This window comes from Centruroides vittatus, unplaced genomic scaffold, assembly GCF_030686945.1.
Source record: "Centruroides vittatus isolate TY-2023 unplaced genomic scaffold, ASM3068694v2 scaffold_3315, whole genome shotgun sequence".
In the NCBI taxonomy this organism is placed as follows: Eukaryota; Metazoa; Arthropoda; class Arachnida; order Scorpiones; family Buthidae; genus Centruroides; species Centruroides vittatus.
In genome coordinates this window covers 368,570-384,680 of record NW_027122703.1, presented here as the reverse complement: position 1 = coordinate 384,680, position 16,111 = coordinate 368,570, and the positions used below count along the sequence as shown (strand labels likewise).

At 32.2% G+C, this 16,111-nt stretch overlaps 1 protein-coding gene across 2 annotated transcripts in view; it reads left to right on the top strand.

Annotated features, from left to right (window-relative positions):
- The first annotated feature begins 2,741 nt into the window (after positions 1-2,741).
- The window catches only part of HBS1 (translation elongation factor EF-1alpha (GTPase) HBS1), a 50,817-nt gene continuing 37,447 nt past the window's right edge, over positions 2,742-16,111 (top strand). For both annotated transcript variants that reach the window (XM_067286422.1, XM_067286421.1), the window contains exons 1-2: positions 2,742-2,885; positions 15,304-15,372. In XM_067286422.1, coding sequence (XP_067142523.1) covers positions 2,843-2,885; positions 15,304-15,372 — 112 coding nt within the window. In that variant the 5' untranslated portion in view covers positions 2,742-2,842. The remainder of the gene's footprint in view (positions 2,886-15,303; positions 15,373-16,111) is intronic.

The following is a 16,111-nucleotide window of genomic DNA, read 5'->3' as shown; positions in this document are numbered from 1 at the left end:
CCCCAGTGCATGATACACCCCACCCCCCTCGCTACGCCACTGTTTTCAGCCTAATGCATAGGTCTTCCTCAGACGCCATTACTATTTCGAACTGTACCAGAATAGAATACAATAAATATAGAACGTTAAATATTTTAGTATAAATGTAACATCCAATAACTAATAAAAGTAACACGAAAAGTGAAATTCTAACCAAAATAATAATTAATTAATAAAAGAGTAAAGTAAAAAGTAAAGTAAAACTAGAATTGTAAATTTTTAAATACTACATTTATCGAAATACATTTTTGTAACTAAAAGTTTCTATATAGAAGCTTCTTTTTTACAATGAATTTCCGCGCTGATGGTAAACTGTCCGCATCTCTTGCATTAATACATTTATCTTCCAACCTGGTCGTATTAGGGTTGCCACCTCAGAACTTAGATTGAGGAGACGATGATTTAAGAAACAAAAAAAACCCATATGTATACATATACAGTTTTTTTATTTATATAAATTAACAAATTCAAAACTCAAGTTTTTACAAATTTAATACAATTCTAATAATCACAAAGTAGTTTCTAATAAATAAAAAAAAACTAATAAAACTAAGGTTAATGTTATCTTAGGTAGCCAAGATGGCGGCTCGTCTCTAATTTCAGCAAGGAAACAGTGGGTCGCACGTTCTAACCTAACCTAACCTATTCTAATAATTTGGTTGCTAATAATTATGGTAATTTATTAGAATAGGTTAGGTTAGGTTAGGTTAGAACGTGCGTCCCACTGTTTTCTTGCTAGAATTAGAGACGAGCCGCCATCTTGGCTACCTGAGGTAACATTAACCAAAACTAAGAACTAATAAAAAAAAACAAATCTAACAATTTACGTATAAAATAAATACAGGCAAATAAATATAAAAATACGCAAGATACAAAATAGTATAAGTGTAATTAATTATTTATTTATGTAGATTTTTCCATGTATATTTCCTGTTTGACATCGCAGCTTTTACAAGATCTCCATTTTCTGGCTTTCTTATGAATTCACAAAATTCTCGACAGCTCGTCAAAATTAAGCTTTACGCATAATTCTGCCTTTACTAGCTCAATCCTCATCCTGTTACGGTTGTCTGTCCAGGTATTTCCCATAATCGAAAAAATCCGTTCCACGTATGCATTACTTATAGGTATCGATAGAATCGTACCAATAAGTTTGGGTAGTTCAGTGAAAACATTACAGAAAAATATTTTTATCCATTTTTTATCAGTTGGCAAATCGAGCGATTTGGTGAAAGGAATGATCTTTTTAAGAAGACAGATGTCATCATATAATTTATCGGAGTCTAATTCTACATTTACGTCTTTTGCAGCATTTAATAAATCTTGGTATTTAAAATTTTCGTCCTTAAGATTAATTACTGAAAAATATTTGAATGGGCTATATTCTTAACCTACTTAATATTAAGATAGAAAAAGATGAGAGAATAAGAAGAGCTTAGAAAGGAATAAGTTTTTAGGAAAAGGGTACCCGTTGCTCCACGTGTTTCTCACCCATCGCACGTCTTTCTTCTTAGGTGTCTCGGCCAAAAGTGTCTCAACTAATGGGAACTTGCCCTGAGAACCTCCTGCTCTCTATTGTTTCTCTGCTCTCCCCACACCTGCGAAAGTTCGGGGTGGGTAGAAGGTTCTCGAAGTCCTTCTTGCACAACCCGGAGAAATATTAATTAAACCAGGAGCCCGGAGATAACTCAGTGAAACTCGGAGTCTCCGGGTCAAACCCGGATAGGTGGCAACCCTAGCTCGTATATTTTTCAATTTTTTCAGCGTTCGGCACCAATTTCGGGGAGTGTAAAGTCTTAACTGTCTACGTCCCATCACATTTTACTGTAGAGCCTTCAGCTTGTGACATCTGGGATAGTACTGTACTGCAAAGGCCTTTCTTTTACAATATATTGATGCTCTCTAAGTCCAACTTTCAAATTTCTTTTGGTGGCTGAAATATAATCCTTTATTTCTAATTGTTGTTTTCGTATGGTATCTTGTACACACCCGCTTTCTACTCTTCTTTAACTTATTTTTGTCATTTCTTAATTAATATAGTGTAAATATTTGGCGTTCCTTTTAAAAGTAGTTTAACTAAAGTCTTTATGGCCTGCCATTTCTTTCTCAATGTTCTTCATGCCCTTGTTAAAAGTAAACTCCGTGACTGTATTGAGACTTTGGCTTGCTTCCTTCGTAGCTTCTAATCACTCCTGTTAACGTGCTAGTTTTTTATCCCATGGTTTTGGCCATTTTCTGAATACATGACTGACTGAAGGAATTTCAGTCTGTCATGTACTGTACACTACTACAATACAAATATGATCTTTTAACGAGAACCCATAATGCTGCCAGTTTGTATCGATAAGGGTCATTCGTATTAGATGGGATGTAGAGTGGGTTATGTGTTGGTTTATTTTTTTATTTATTTATGTCTGTATATCTGGTTGTTAAAACTGAAAAACGATTCACAGCATACTATGACTAGTAAAGCGTAAAATTAATTTAGGTTTGAAAGGTGGAATGTAGCAGATCTTTACACTTTATTGTGCAGTACTTTAAGTTGCACGATAACGTATAAAGATTTAAATATTAATTTTATTTAGTAATATAAAAATTTAAAATGTATTTATTATAAAAATAAATAAATTTCGTTACAAAACAACTTTTGTATTATTAAACGAAATTATTTCTCGATATATATATATATAATTTTATTCCAGGTGGCGCTATTTAAGTGTTTTTATTTTTTTATTTCGTAGTGAAACCAATGTGGACGTGATAAAGTTATAGAATTAACATTGTACGAACATTATTTATCAATATGTCTCGTCACCGTTCTGTTCGAACGATGAATTATGATGATGGTGAGTTAAATATTTGTATTATTTTATCTAATAAATCTCTTTAATAATAATGAAATGAGTTGCCTCAGGCAAAATTTAATTTTTTAAATTAATTATTTCTCTATATGTATACAAATGGATTTTCTGTTTTAAAAACATTCGGCAATTGTTTGTTATAGCAATTCGAAGTATTAACGTTGTGTTTAAAATCCTGAAGGGTATTAATTAATAATTGACATCTTCACAGATGCAATTATTAATGGCCTTCAAGATATTTTATATAAGTACATTTATATAAATGCAAATGATTGCATTTGAATTTTTCTAACAAAAATACAATTTTCAAATAATATCCATAAATGCTTTGAAAATGATTTTTGGGAAATTTCAAATGACGTGCAACAATATCATTGCTCACTTGATGGGATTATTTCTAGTGACGAAATGTTATGGTGTATCATTTGACGTTGGTAAATAAAGGATTTTCCATTCCAGAGTTATAGACCTCCCTGTAGAACCAAAAAAAGTCAATAGAACTGCACCTGTACATGAAACCTTTAGCAAGATTCACCTCTGAAGGTCAGTTTTTACTGTGAAACAGTGTACTACCTATTCTGCATTGTACAATGTGTTGGTTGAGGCTCGCTATCGGTCTCCTTGACCGACACGTTGTATGTAGTTGTGCGTTTTGGTATTCACTATTGCTTGCACCTTGGCGCCATTATGGGGCGAGCCCCCACACCCCCTAAAACTGTATAACATTAAGTACTCCGTGAACACTCAAATGGGCTACTAGTAGTTGCATGTGCTAAATAGTTAAATGTGCTAGTTCTAGTAGAGTGACGTGATTCTTGATCGCACGTGACCTGGAAGTAGGCTGATTTTGGGGGATTGTATCTTGCAAAATATCACATGTAGAAGTATGGTGTCTTTTTGCTCCTATGGGTATGGTCTGCAGTTCTGATAAGGTCCCAACCTTCTCATTCAGAGGTGTAATTATACCTCTCTCGTCTATTGAGACCTTAGATGCCTGTATGTATTCAGAATTTAAAAATTGAAAATATTTTAAGGCTATTTGATTCGTATCTCTTCAATCGTGTAACAGTTCATTTACAAAGCAAGTGATTGTAGCTAGATTTGTTGTTTAAAATCACTTTCAAATGATATGAACTAATGTCAACTGGCAGATATTTACCATTACTAATGATTTCAAATAAAAATTTTGCTGGAGAATTTATAAAATCTTATTCACTTCAAAAAAAATTGATAAAAACTTAAATTATTACTTAATGCTTTTTAATAAAATCTATTTGTAAATGATTATCTTAATTTTATTTTACTACCATAAAATTATTTTTAATGAATTAGCTGTCAGTTTATCACTTCTAATTTATTTTCATTAGATTGGAATAAGATAATTTAACTAGAAGTTTATATAATAAATATTGACTTTAAAATTTAATCATATACAGAAATTTTTTATAATTTGAAAGTTAAATATATATTGTGATTTGGATATTATCTTTCATCTGTGAACGTACAAAGTTCTAACATTGATTAAAAAAAACAAAACATTCTGCACGTGTTATTTATAGCAATATTTCTCAGAATTGTGAAGTGTATGTTGTGTTAAAGATAATGAAATAAATATTTAGAAAACTTGAAATTCTGTTGATTTTATATATATTTTTTTTAATGTTAATTAATAGTGTTTTTATCTACAAATTTTGTAGGAATAATAGATATGTATTTAATGCTATATTTAATTTAATAAATGTTTTACAGTGTAATATGGAAAATTCATATCAAATTTCATATCTTATCATACTTTGGAAAATAGATTTTTTAAATTAATTCATCAATGTATGAGCCAAACATGAGTTTGGAGTTGAATGTTATTCCTAAATCATGGACATAAGAGAGAATTTGTAGATACTGATTGTCAATGTGAATGCTAATGTTGAAAAAAAGATTTAACCAGGCTAAAAATCATGATTTTGGTAGGGCTTTTCTGAACAAGCCCTAGGTAGTTTGTTTATTAACTAGTTAAGTGATTTTAGGTATTTATTTAAATCTTGTAATATTGTGTGCAAAAATTAGCAATCTTAATATCATCAGTGTATGCATTAATAAAAAACAAGGTTATTAGGAAAAGAGATTTATTGATATAGACTATAATGAATAAAATTGCTGAGGGAACCTTATAAAGGGATGCTTAGTAATGGGAAAAATTCCTGAAATTAGATGTTTAGAGATTTTCATTTTGTATATATGCAGAATTTAATAAGTATTTAACAAAGAAAGAATAATGTTGATGTCATACTCAGAGAATAATATTTCTAAAAGAGTTTTCAGGACAACTAATCAAAAGTTTTGCCAACAGTAACTAGTGAGAGAAGCAGTAGTGGCAAGACGTCATTGGTAAGCATTACTAGTCAATACATTTTTGAGTGCAACATTAAATTTTCAGTTAGACTTAATCTAGTGAATTAGCAATATGACAACAATTACAACAAATTGATATATCTATATTATCACAACAAATTTGTGTAAAGTTTTTTTGAAATAAATGATTTCACACTTTCGGAAAGTGTTTGACTTAAAATTACAATCCTCACCCACCATCATTAATGAAATGTCATTTTGAGTATTAAGTAACCATGTTTCCAGATTGATGAGTCTGGTTGCAACTGAAGCATCATTGCAATGTTTTTGAATGATGTTCAGTCTTGCTGGTTAGCATTTCTGAACAAGCACTAGGTAGTTTGAGTTTAAAATTAGATGTAATTTTGGATTGAAATTTAAGATTATTACTGATTATAAAATTATGTGAAATACCAGTGTGTTGAGAAGTATGAATACGAGATGTTACTGATTTACATATAGAGCAGTATATACAGTGACTCATAAAAGTCATCAGACAGATGATTATAGTGAAGAATTATAACGACTTTTAATTTATGGATATATTGAGAAAAATTTATTATTTGGTTTGTAAGGACAAGAAAAATTATATATTTATTTTATTTAAGGATTTTAATTAAGAAAAAAAGTGGAGAAACAAAATTTAACAAAAGTCATTAGACAGATAATTTTTATTGAAAATTAAAAATTAGTTATACACAGCTGAACAGTTCTGTTGCTAAACACTGGGAGTTCGGTTACGAGTTTGCACCATGCTTGGATGGGCTGGCCACGTGGAGTTTTCCAGGTTTTCTCCACGTTAGTAACACCTGAATAGGGGCCAGTTTCCCTTACAAGACCTCCTGGAAGGCATTCTTTCCCCTCACGTAACACTGTGCTCCAGAGAAGGCAACAGGGAACCACTCTAGATGTAACTTCCCCCAGGATACACCTTGGTGTGTTACTAACCACTTACTAACATGTGCCAGGTACTTGCTGACATCAGGATGTTCTTATATGGCACACAGAGAGAGAGAGAGTTATACACAGCAGTAAATATTTGTTGTGTTGTTTGTTTTTTCCAACACAGTTTTTAGTCTGTTTGGCATTAATTTTACTAGTTTTTTGTGATGATCATCTCAATTCTTGTTTGAAAGCACTTTTTCAAAAAGTTTATTTCTATAAACTGTTATGTTTTTCAACACCTTTATGTAATTGATTCCATAAATGTTCAATTACATTTAGGTCAGAAGACACTGCCGATGTGCCAATCACTTTTGGGCAAATGAAAATGTCACTGTCAAACATTACGACTTGTGTTTTGGATCATTATTCTGATAAAAATATGAAAGTGTTTGGGATACCTAGCTTTCTGCAGAAGTCCTCAATTTTTGTTTTAAAATATTTAAATATTCTCCATTCACATTTTCATCAATAAACACAAGTCTTCCAACCCCAGAGGCTGTTATACAGGTCCAGACCATAATATTTGTTTTTCCATGTTTTACTGTTAGCATAAGGTTTTCCTTATTCAATTTGGCTCCCTCCATACCAAAGCTTGACACTGTTAGAGGTAAAGATGTCAAATTTGCTTTTGTCTGTAAATATTACATGCTTTCAATATACTCATATTCTTTATCCATCATGTATTTTTGCAAAGTGGTAGCAAGCTTTTCTGTTTGATGAATGGGTTTATCAGTGGCTTCCTCTCTTCCCAGAGTGAGTTAGTTTTTAAACTAGTCAATGTTTATTTTCTATCTGAATACAAACTAAAAAATTCAGTTGAAGCTTTCTTTGTCAAGCCAATATTATTTGGGGGGCCATCTGTGATAATCACTTGCTGCTACCATGGCAGTGACATCACCACTGACATAAAAAAAGAATAAGAAAAATTACATGCATTCATGCTTGCAACCTTGGACATTGTCATATTGACCCATTATACCTCAAACAAAATCATGGCCCCCAGTTTTTTTATTACACTTTTAATACTTGATTGCATCCCATTCTTTCTGTGTTCTTTGGGAAAAAGCACAAAATTGCTGTGTAGAACTTATCACACAGGAACACACTTGATGAATAAAATAGACTTTATTTTGTCTAATGGAGTGGATATGCATTTCAGGCTATTTGTCCCTCTTCATTTCTTTTTTAGACAATTGTTAATACTGAAATAACATTTACATGTGACAGCTGGAATAGCAATGTTTTTAAAAACAAGCAAGTAATACTGTAAAGCTTAAAATTTAAAACTTGCTAAAAAAATGTAGAAAAAAAACACAAAACCAGAAGAATTACAAGTTTTTCTTTTTGTTTTTAGCAAATTTTAAATATTAACTTTTACAATTTTACTCATTTACCCCTTTTACTTGCTTGTTTTTTAAAAACATTATTATTCCAGCAGTCACATGTAAATGTTATTTCATATTAACAATTGTATAAAAAATGACCGAAGAGGAACAAATAGCCTGAATGCCTATCTACTTTGTTGTACGAAATAGTTTATTTTATTCATCAAGTGTTTTCCTGTGTGATAAGTTTTACATAAATATTTTGCACTGTTTTGCAAATTAATTTTTAATTTTCTCATCTCATGTAATACAAAATGACAAAGTTTAATCAAATTTTGGGAATGAATTCAATTCTATAGGCCACATAGAAGAGACTTTGCTAATGTTCCATTTCAAAAATGTAAAATTTATGAAAAAATTTAATATCTCATTTTCTAATTTTATTTTTAACTAAACTAGGCAATATTTTCTGCTTCTGGTTTGACTGTTTTGGAAAACTCCAATTATTCAGAAGGAGATGGGAGTGTGAATGACTATTGCATGCTATGTTTATCTTTATGCTAGAAAATTCTATGCTAAATCTGATGAAACTTACGAAAACCACATGGAAAAAATATTTTGATCCTGTCAATAGATGTTCATAGCTGTTTGTAACATTTCATGTTTGTCCATAAATATATGAGCATACTATAATGAGACAAACTTGAAAAAAGGTTATATGTGTACTTACTCTATATCCACATGTATCATGTACTGTATATTTACAAGACTACTTATCAAAGGATTAACATAAAAGTTTTCTTCTATCTACTCTACCATTAGGTCCACTTACGTGCAGGATCTTACTATTTCTGGGTGAACTCCACTGTAATTTTTCAACCACTGCAAGTTTCAGTGCACTTGGCTTAGGATTCTTTTTTATTTTTCAGACTATACTGTGTTTATCTTGTACTGTTAACAGTCCAGGAAGCCCAGATCTTTGTTTATTCACAATTCTGTGTTCTTCCCTGTATCTTTTTATATCATATACTGTTAAGCTGCTGCTACTGCTTACAATATTATTAACATCTATAACTGATAGACCCCTATTTCAGTTGCCTATCACTAATTTTCTAATATCTAATGCAATTTCCCTATAAGCTTTTTACATTTTTGCTAAATGCAATCAGAATGTGAAGAGAAGTAAAATTCATATCTGTTATAACTGATTATGACCCTTACAATGACCTAGTTATAATGGAAAAAGACAAATATGATAATGTTAAATATAATTTAGTCTCTTCTCAAAATCATACTTTAACCGAAGATCCTACTTTAAACACATGTGAAAGTTTAGTAAAAATGGTTAAAAAATTTAAAGAATCTAATTATAATAATGTGAACCACCGGGTCAGAGGAAGTTGAACCTCCCTTTCCGTCAACAGGTCATAAAACCTACTCACTTGTCAAGGATGACTGTTACGTTTTGTTACATGTTACGCAAGTGGAGGAGGTCAGTGGAGCCAATGATAAGACGTTGGCAACAGTCAAGTAAAGACACCTGTTTAACAATGAAGCAAGATTTACTGAAATCAAAAAAATTAAGCTACAATTCTAACTTTAATTATGCATAGGGGGAGCCGAGAGAGAGTTTACAGAAATCATTTTCATACCTCTTAAAAATCTCAGAGGAAACTTTCAATGTGATTCTGGAATAAGGCACTTGGTATCCACAAGGCACTAGGTCAATTATTCGCAACTGTGATGAACAATTATTTCGCAGCTCGTCCACAAACATGCTCGACTGGCAGATTGAAAGAGACTCCCCTGAGGGGGAGAAGGTAGCGGTTTTTATAGTTTCCCACCGGGAAACTATGTCATGAGACCGACTGTTTAGAGGTTAAAGTTGTCATTGGGATTAAAACAAATGATGAATCTGGACATTAAGTTTAAACTTTAAGGCCGCGACTCCACTAGCCGTAAAAGGGCCGTAAAACCCCTCACCGTAAAAGCTTTTAATCACGTGACCATGATATTTTACGACCTGCTCAGGCGTAAAATATCATGGTCACGTGATTAAAAGCTTTTACAGTGAGGGGTTTTACGGCCCTTTTACGGCTAGTGGAGTCGCGGCCTAAGTCGTTACAGCATGAGAATGTTTCTCTTTTGGAAGAAGAGTTATAGGGTTCCCACGAACTCCGTTGTTCGCTTTCATTAGAAATAATTCAGAAAAATCCAAATCCTACTGTAGACCTGTTCAAACCATACTGCCCAGCAACATCAGACATCGTCTGCCCACTCTCTACCTTTGCTGTTATACTCTCACCTTTCAAAAATAAAAACCGATGCAAAACTTAACGAGTGTTTGCCCAACAGTCTTGCGAATACTATAAAAAAAATTGTTTCTGTCAGAAAAATAAAAGGCTGGAATTACAAGGGAGAGTTTCAGAGTTTGGAGGAATACTATCCGATCAGAGCATACCGGGTTGAGTGTTGATGTCTCCTGCACTCCAAAAAGTTTTGAATTGTTGCCCGAAGACAAAGGAAGACCAACTGGTATACATTATTTTACATTGCTTCTTTTTGTGTTCTGTGAAATGTTTGTTGTCTGAACAGAAAAATCTTTTGCAAAAGTGTTCACTATCCAATTTGTTCGTAGTCCAAACTGTTCGTTAACCGATCACCCACTGTATTATTAAAGAAAATTTTTTGAACACATAGAGATTATTAAAATAAATGAAATACATCTGGCAGCCATTAATAACTAAATAGAAAAGTCCATTTTAAGATGTCCTTCTCCTCCACACCACTGTATTTCACTGTGTTGTACAATACATCAGGCATTCTGATAACAATACAGTGAATTCTCACACACTACATTTTAGCCTGTTGTAATTTGTTTATGATTTTGTACTTTTCTATCTTTTTAATCAAATAACATTTCAATTGGAATTATATCATATTTTACAGGTATTCCCTATTAATTTTACAACATTTTATTTCTTAACTAATTACTTCATACAAATAATCCTTCAATAAAACCTTTAACCGGTGTGGGTTATGATTAAATTGTGTACACTAACGTTTTTGGATTCCTCCCTGGGTCCATCTTCAAGCTACATTCTTTGTAACGATTTGTTATAACGAAATTTGAACTAGCGAATTTCGAATCCAACAGGAATCACGAGCAATCTAGTTTCAAAAATTAAAGTCATTACGTAATGATTGTATCTTAAGAAGATGGTTTATGTATTTTTATACAAATAAAATCCATATCAGCGGGTCGGAAGTCAGAGAAAATGTGCGATGAGGTCCCCTAATTATTATAAAGATCCTTGCCCATTTATTCTGAATCATCTTTCTGGAACAGGGCTTGCCACGCTAAGGATAAGGTGATTTCATCCTTGGAATTGATGGAAGAAGATGAGTTGTAGGCTTTGCAGATTTCAATCTGCTCTAGCCACTTGAGGTGGTCCACGTATGAAGTTGTGATAAGGAGTTTGGTGTTTGCGAAGTCCGCGGAGATCTTGGGATCGGAAGCATATACAGATAATGAGGTGGTAGATCTGTTTTGCTGGATGTCCCGTTGGTGTTCTTTCCATCTGACTCCTATTGCCCGTTTCGTGGCTCCAATGTATACTAAATCCCTGTCACATCTATGGTCTGTGAGAGGTACTGCATACACTCCAGGTAGTTTGTCTACAGAAGGCCTGTCCTTCTCATTGCATAAAAGTTGAAAGATAGAGGGGCATCTCCTGTACGCTATGCGTATTCCCTGCTGTCTTGCAATTTTTCGATACACGGATGCCAAGATTGGGTTGTAGGTGACTGGTATGACGCGTTGGTCCAGTTGCCAATTTAATCATACCCCATGCCGGTTAAAGGTTTTATTGAAGGATTATTTGTATATTTCTCCGGTGTGTGTTGATTATTTGTTTAATTACTTCATTTTTATATTTAATATATTTCTGTTTTTATTATTCTAGCCAATGTTTTTATACAGTTTAATAAAAAATTTTTTAGCTTTACTATTTTACTTATTTCACCCATGTTTTACATAGCAATTTGGTTATTCCAGCGGTCACTATAATAATCTTAGGTAATTATATTTACTGTGAAAACTTTTGTGTGCATATGTTAAATAGATTTTAATACATTCTGTAAATCTTACATAATTTTTTGCCGATGTATTTGATATAATAGGACTGAAGAGGGGCATTAAGTCTGAAATGCATATACTTTTGTGTCAGTGAACCTATTTTTTCCACTCAAAGTGTTCCTGTATGATTTGTTCTCAACAGCAACCTTGTGCTAATTTTGAAGGAAATACTTGAGTCAAGATAATTTTTGGGTAGAATGAAGATAATAGAGACAGACCATTGTGTAGAAACGTAACTTCAAGTAAAGAGTGGAGTAAACATATGAAAATAGAAAGTAAAACAGATTATCATTTCTTATAGAAAATTGTGGAGATTAAAAGTGTTAGTTGTTAGTGATTCAATGGCCACACAGATGATAGAAAATGTAAATATGTGATGAAATGATGTAAAATCTAGATGACTAGAGTTAGTATTGCATGGGAAAAGTGGAAATGTTGATTGTACCATAGTGTTGATTGCATTATAAAGTTTGTCATTTGTAATTTTATGATTTTAGAAGAGTCTTGATTTGGAAAATTTAAGGTGAACAGCCAGGTTTTTGGATCAAGAGCAAAATCTTCAACTGTTTCATTGAAGTAATTTGTATATTGGTTTGTGCATTCTTTATCACATATTTTATAAAACTACTGTGTGCGTATAGATGTATAGGATTGCTTCTGTTTTCCCATTTGCACCAGAAGGATTTGATGATACATACTTTTTTAAGATAAGCAGATTTTTGAGAGTAAGTTTAGATTTTTGTTGGGTAAGAATTGCATTTTATGGTTTATACTATAGTTAGAAAAGAAGGTATAATAGGAATGATTAATCATTAGAACAGAGATAGTTTGAAAGTTGCGACCATTTAACAGAGGGCTAGAAAGAAACAGCTGTGACCTTCCTATTGTGAGGGGCAAACTTTTGAATGTTTGATATAATAATATGTATTGTATGATAGTCAGATTTAAAGCAATAGGCAGGGAGATGATTATTTTAGAATGAAGGAAGAACACTAAATCTAAAATTGTCTGTAATTTATCTTAGAAGTGTCCAAAGTTTTCTTAGCCTTCTTTTTCTACTTTTTCATCTTCATCAGAGAACATATGCTTATATTAGAGTTCATCTAATGTAAGTTCATCATGGGATTGCAAAAATTTATCAATGTAATCTGCATCAAGTTTCTGAAACCCACCCTTCCTTGAAAGAACCAAAATCTTTTTGCATCAGTCACTTCATTCAATTCTGTAACATCTGCGACAAATTGGAGACAGTGTGCTTCATATGAAATTCATTGTTTGCAGAGTGACTGACTGCTTTTCAAACTTTTGTTCAATTGTTGCAGCTTTTCTTATTCTCTCTCCTTTGTTTTTTTGCATCATTTTTATTTTATTTTTTTTCAATTATTTTTTAGCTCCTCATTATAACACTCAAAATTCTCTTTAAAAATTCCTTTATGACAAAATACACTTTAAAATTAGACTAAATACAATACTTTAAAACAGAAATTATGTATATGTACAGTACAACAGACTGAAGAACACCTTGCTACCAGTTTTAGAATAAATTAGTAACATTTATTATTAAAAGTTTTTGGGTGTACTATAGATTGCACCCCATGGAATTTCAGGACTTTGAGTATATATTTGAACTCGGGACCAAGACGAGTTCAATGGCACCCTACTTTTGGATTGGACACAAAAAATAAGAAAGTCATCATACTCTTTTAATGCTATCATGCAGCCAGCATCGTAGTTGCTAGTACCGCCACCTTGCGGTAAAGTCTGCAAACCATGACATCAGACTACGGTCATCTCCCGGAGGGATAGGTTAGGTTTGTTGGACAAGCCATAATAGCGGCACTTTGTACTAGCTGACTGCGAGCGATAGCAAGCATGTTGGTGGCTGAGGTGCCGTAGGCCGCAAGGGTGTGCAAAAAGGACTTAACTCCAACACCAGATGATCAGTGTGCTTGTGGATGAACATCTGCCTCTGTTGAAGGTATATAAGGCTAACTTGCCAGACTGCCTGTTAAACACGTGATAGGCTTAGTGGAGAGAGCGACGCGATTCCCAATCATTATGCGATCGCCAGGAAAAAGTATGATAACTTTCTTATTTTTCACCTCCAGTCCAAAAGTAGGGTATTGTTGAACTCATCTCAGTCCCGAGTTCAAATATATACTCAAAGTCCCGAAATTCCATAGGGTGCAATCTATAGTATCCCCAAGTTTTTAGCCAACACATAAGTATAAACTTTGAAAAAATTTACAAATGAAATTTTCATTGGACAAACTGTGAAAGTATATCCAATGTACTGTACATATGTTCCGGCCAAAAAGTTTATTAACCCTTTCCATACTGGCGATCTACAGCAATTAATTGAGTGGAATTCGTCATGTGGCACATTTTTTGCAGTTTTTGGATAATTTTTAAATCACGATATTTCGCTTTAAAATCGCGCTATGTTTAATCTGTTTTTTTGCGTTTGATTAAGAACATATTACAGTTCACGATTGTTTAATTTTTAGTTTAATAGAAATTTAAAATAATATTAAAATTTGAAGCTTACGAACAAAAGAAAAAAATAATTAATTTACAGAAAATCGCTAAACTTTGTACATTTGTTAGTTAGATACATCTGTCTTCTTTTAAATAAAAGAAACCGCAGCTCTCTAGCTAGAGCGGGGGAGAAGTTATTGACATTATTTACACTATGTCTCTAATTACTTGGCAGGGAGAGGGTCCGTTTTACTGAAATATTTATGGCCCAGGGGTGGTCACAAAACACTTTTTGGCTTAAACAAAGTCAGTCGACCTACAGAATAGCAAATCAAAGCTAAGATCACTGGAAAATCGAATATAACGCAAAATAATCGAATTTTTTGATTAATTACGCCGAAAGGCGTATGCCGCATCACGAATTAACGGCAAGTCACATGACATACGCCTAAAGGCGTATAACCGCATGGAAAGGGTTAAATGTATAATTTTATAAATATGTATATTGCTGACAGAGGGAACTTTTTAATTTTTTGCACGTTGAGGCAGGGAAGTAGCATCTAAATAAAGGTCATTTCCACTGTGAAATTGTTATTTCTTGATGGTGTTCGGAAACGACAACAAAAGAGGACACTTTTACAGTTCATCCAATGAAAGTTTCATTTGTAAATTTTTTCAAAGTTTATAAATGTATTATTAATCTGGCTTACAAGTACAGTATTAATAACAGCTATAATTATGAAAAAGCTACCATCTGTTTCGTTACAGTCTTAATAGATATTATTCACAAAATTGAAGGGATTCCTTTAATGATTCTTTTTCATATTAATTTTTTTTAATGTGTCATTTAATTTGATAAAAATGTATTTTTTCTTCTTTTTGCCTAAAAAGGCATTAAGAGGGTCTTTTTTTTTATTATGAATTTGGTTAGACCCTCGTTGGTGGTGATCATGTGATGAGAAATGTACTTTTGGGAATTACTCATTAGATTTGAAGCAATAGTAGATGTTTTGTACATTTGACTAGCTTATTCTGTTCATTAAAATAGTGTTGTTTTAAACTATTATGAAATATTAATTTATATATATTATTTTTACAATAAATTTTCAGAAATGATGTTTATTTGCAGAATATGAAGGATATTATGAAGAATATGGTCATTCTGTTGAAGAAGAATTTTGCATATCACCAAGTACAGGTACTTAATTTATATTATTATGCAAGTAATACATGAACTTTAAGACTTAAAATTTATTTAAATTTTATTATTATTGAATTATAAATTAACAAGGAGGGGAGCATATGTATGTGTTCTTCCTTGATAATTGATATTTATATATATATTATACATATCTGAAGATATATATACTATATATGTTAGTAATTTGGGAACCACTGGCTTGAAACATTTTTACTTTTTTATTTAATTTTTACAATTGGAATTGTATATAAGATTTCCATCCTCATTTAACAGTATAATCTGGATACATAAACTAAAATACAAGTGTAAAAAAAGCAAGTAGCAAACATTTAAAAGAAAAAATATTTGATAATATAAAAATAAAAATAGGATAAAAATATTGAACATTAAGAATTATAAAGAATTCATTTACAATTGCATTTAAAATTACTAAAATCTTGTAGTAAATTTATCATTTTACAAGAGATGTGATGAAAGTATTGAGAGTTATGTATGTGAATGTAATTCGCCAACAAAGGCAGGAACAAAAATTTCAGACAAGACACCAACAAACACGTCTGATATATAAACAAAATGGAACAAAATTTATTCTTATCAGGTTTACACTTACAAGATCCTTTTTCTTTTCCGAGAACGGTTATGGTCAGTACTCAGTGATTTTCTCCTCCTGTCCTTTTTTCCGTGTTGCAACAGTTTGATATTTATGTGCAGTTACAAAAAATAAAACCCGTTCATG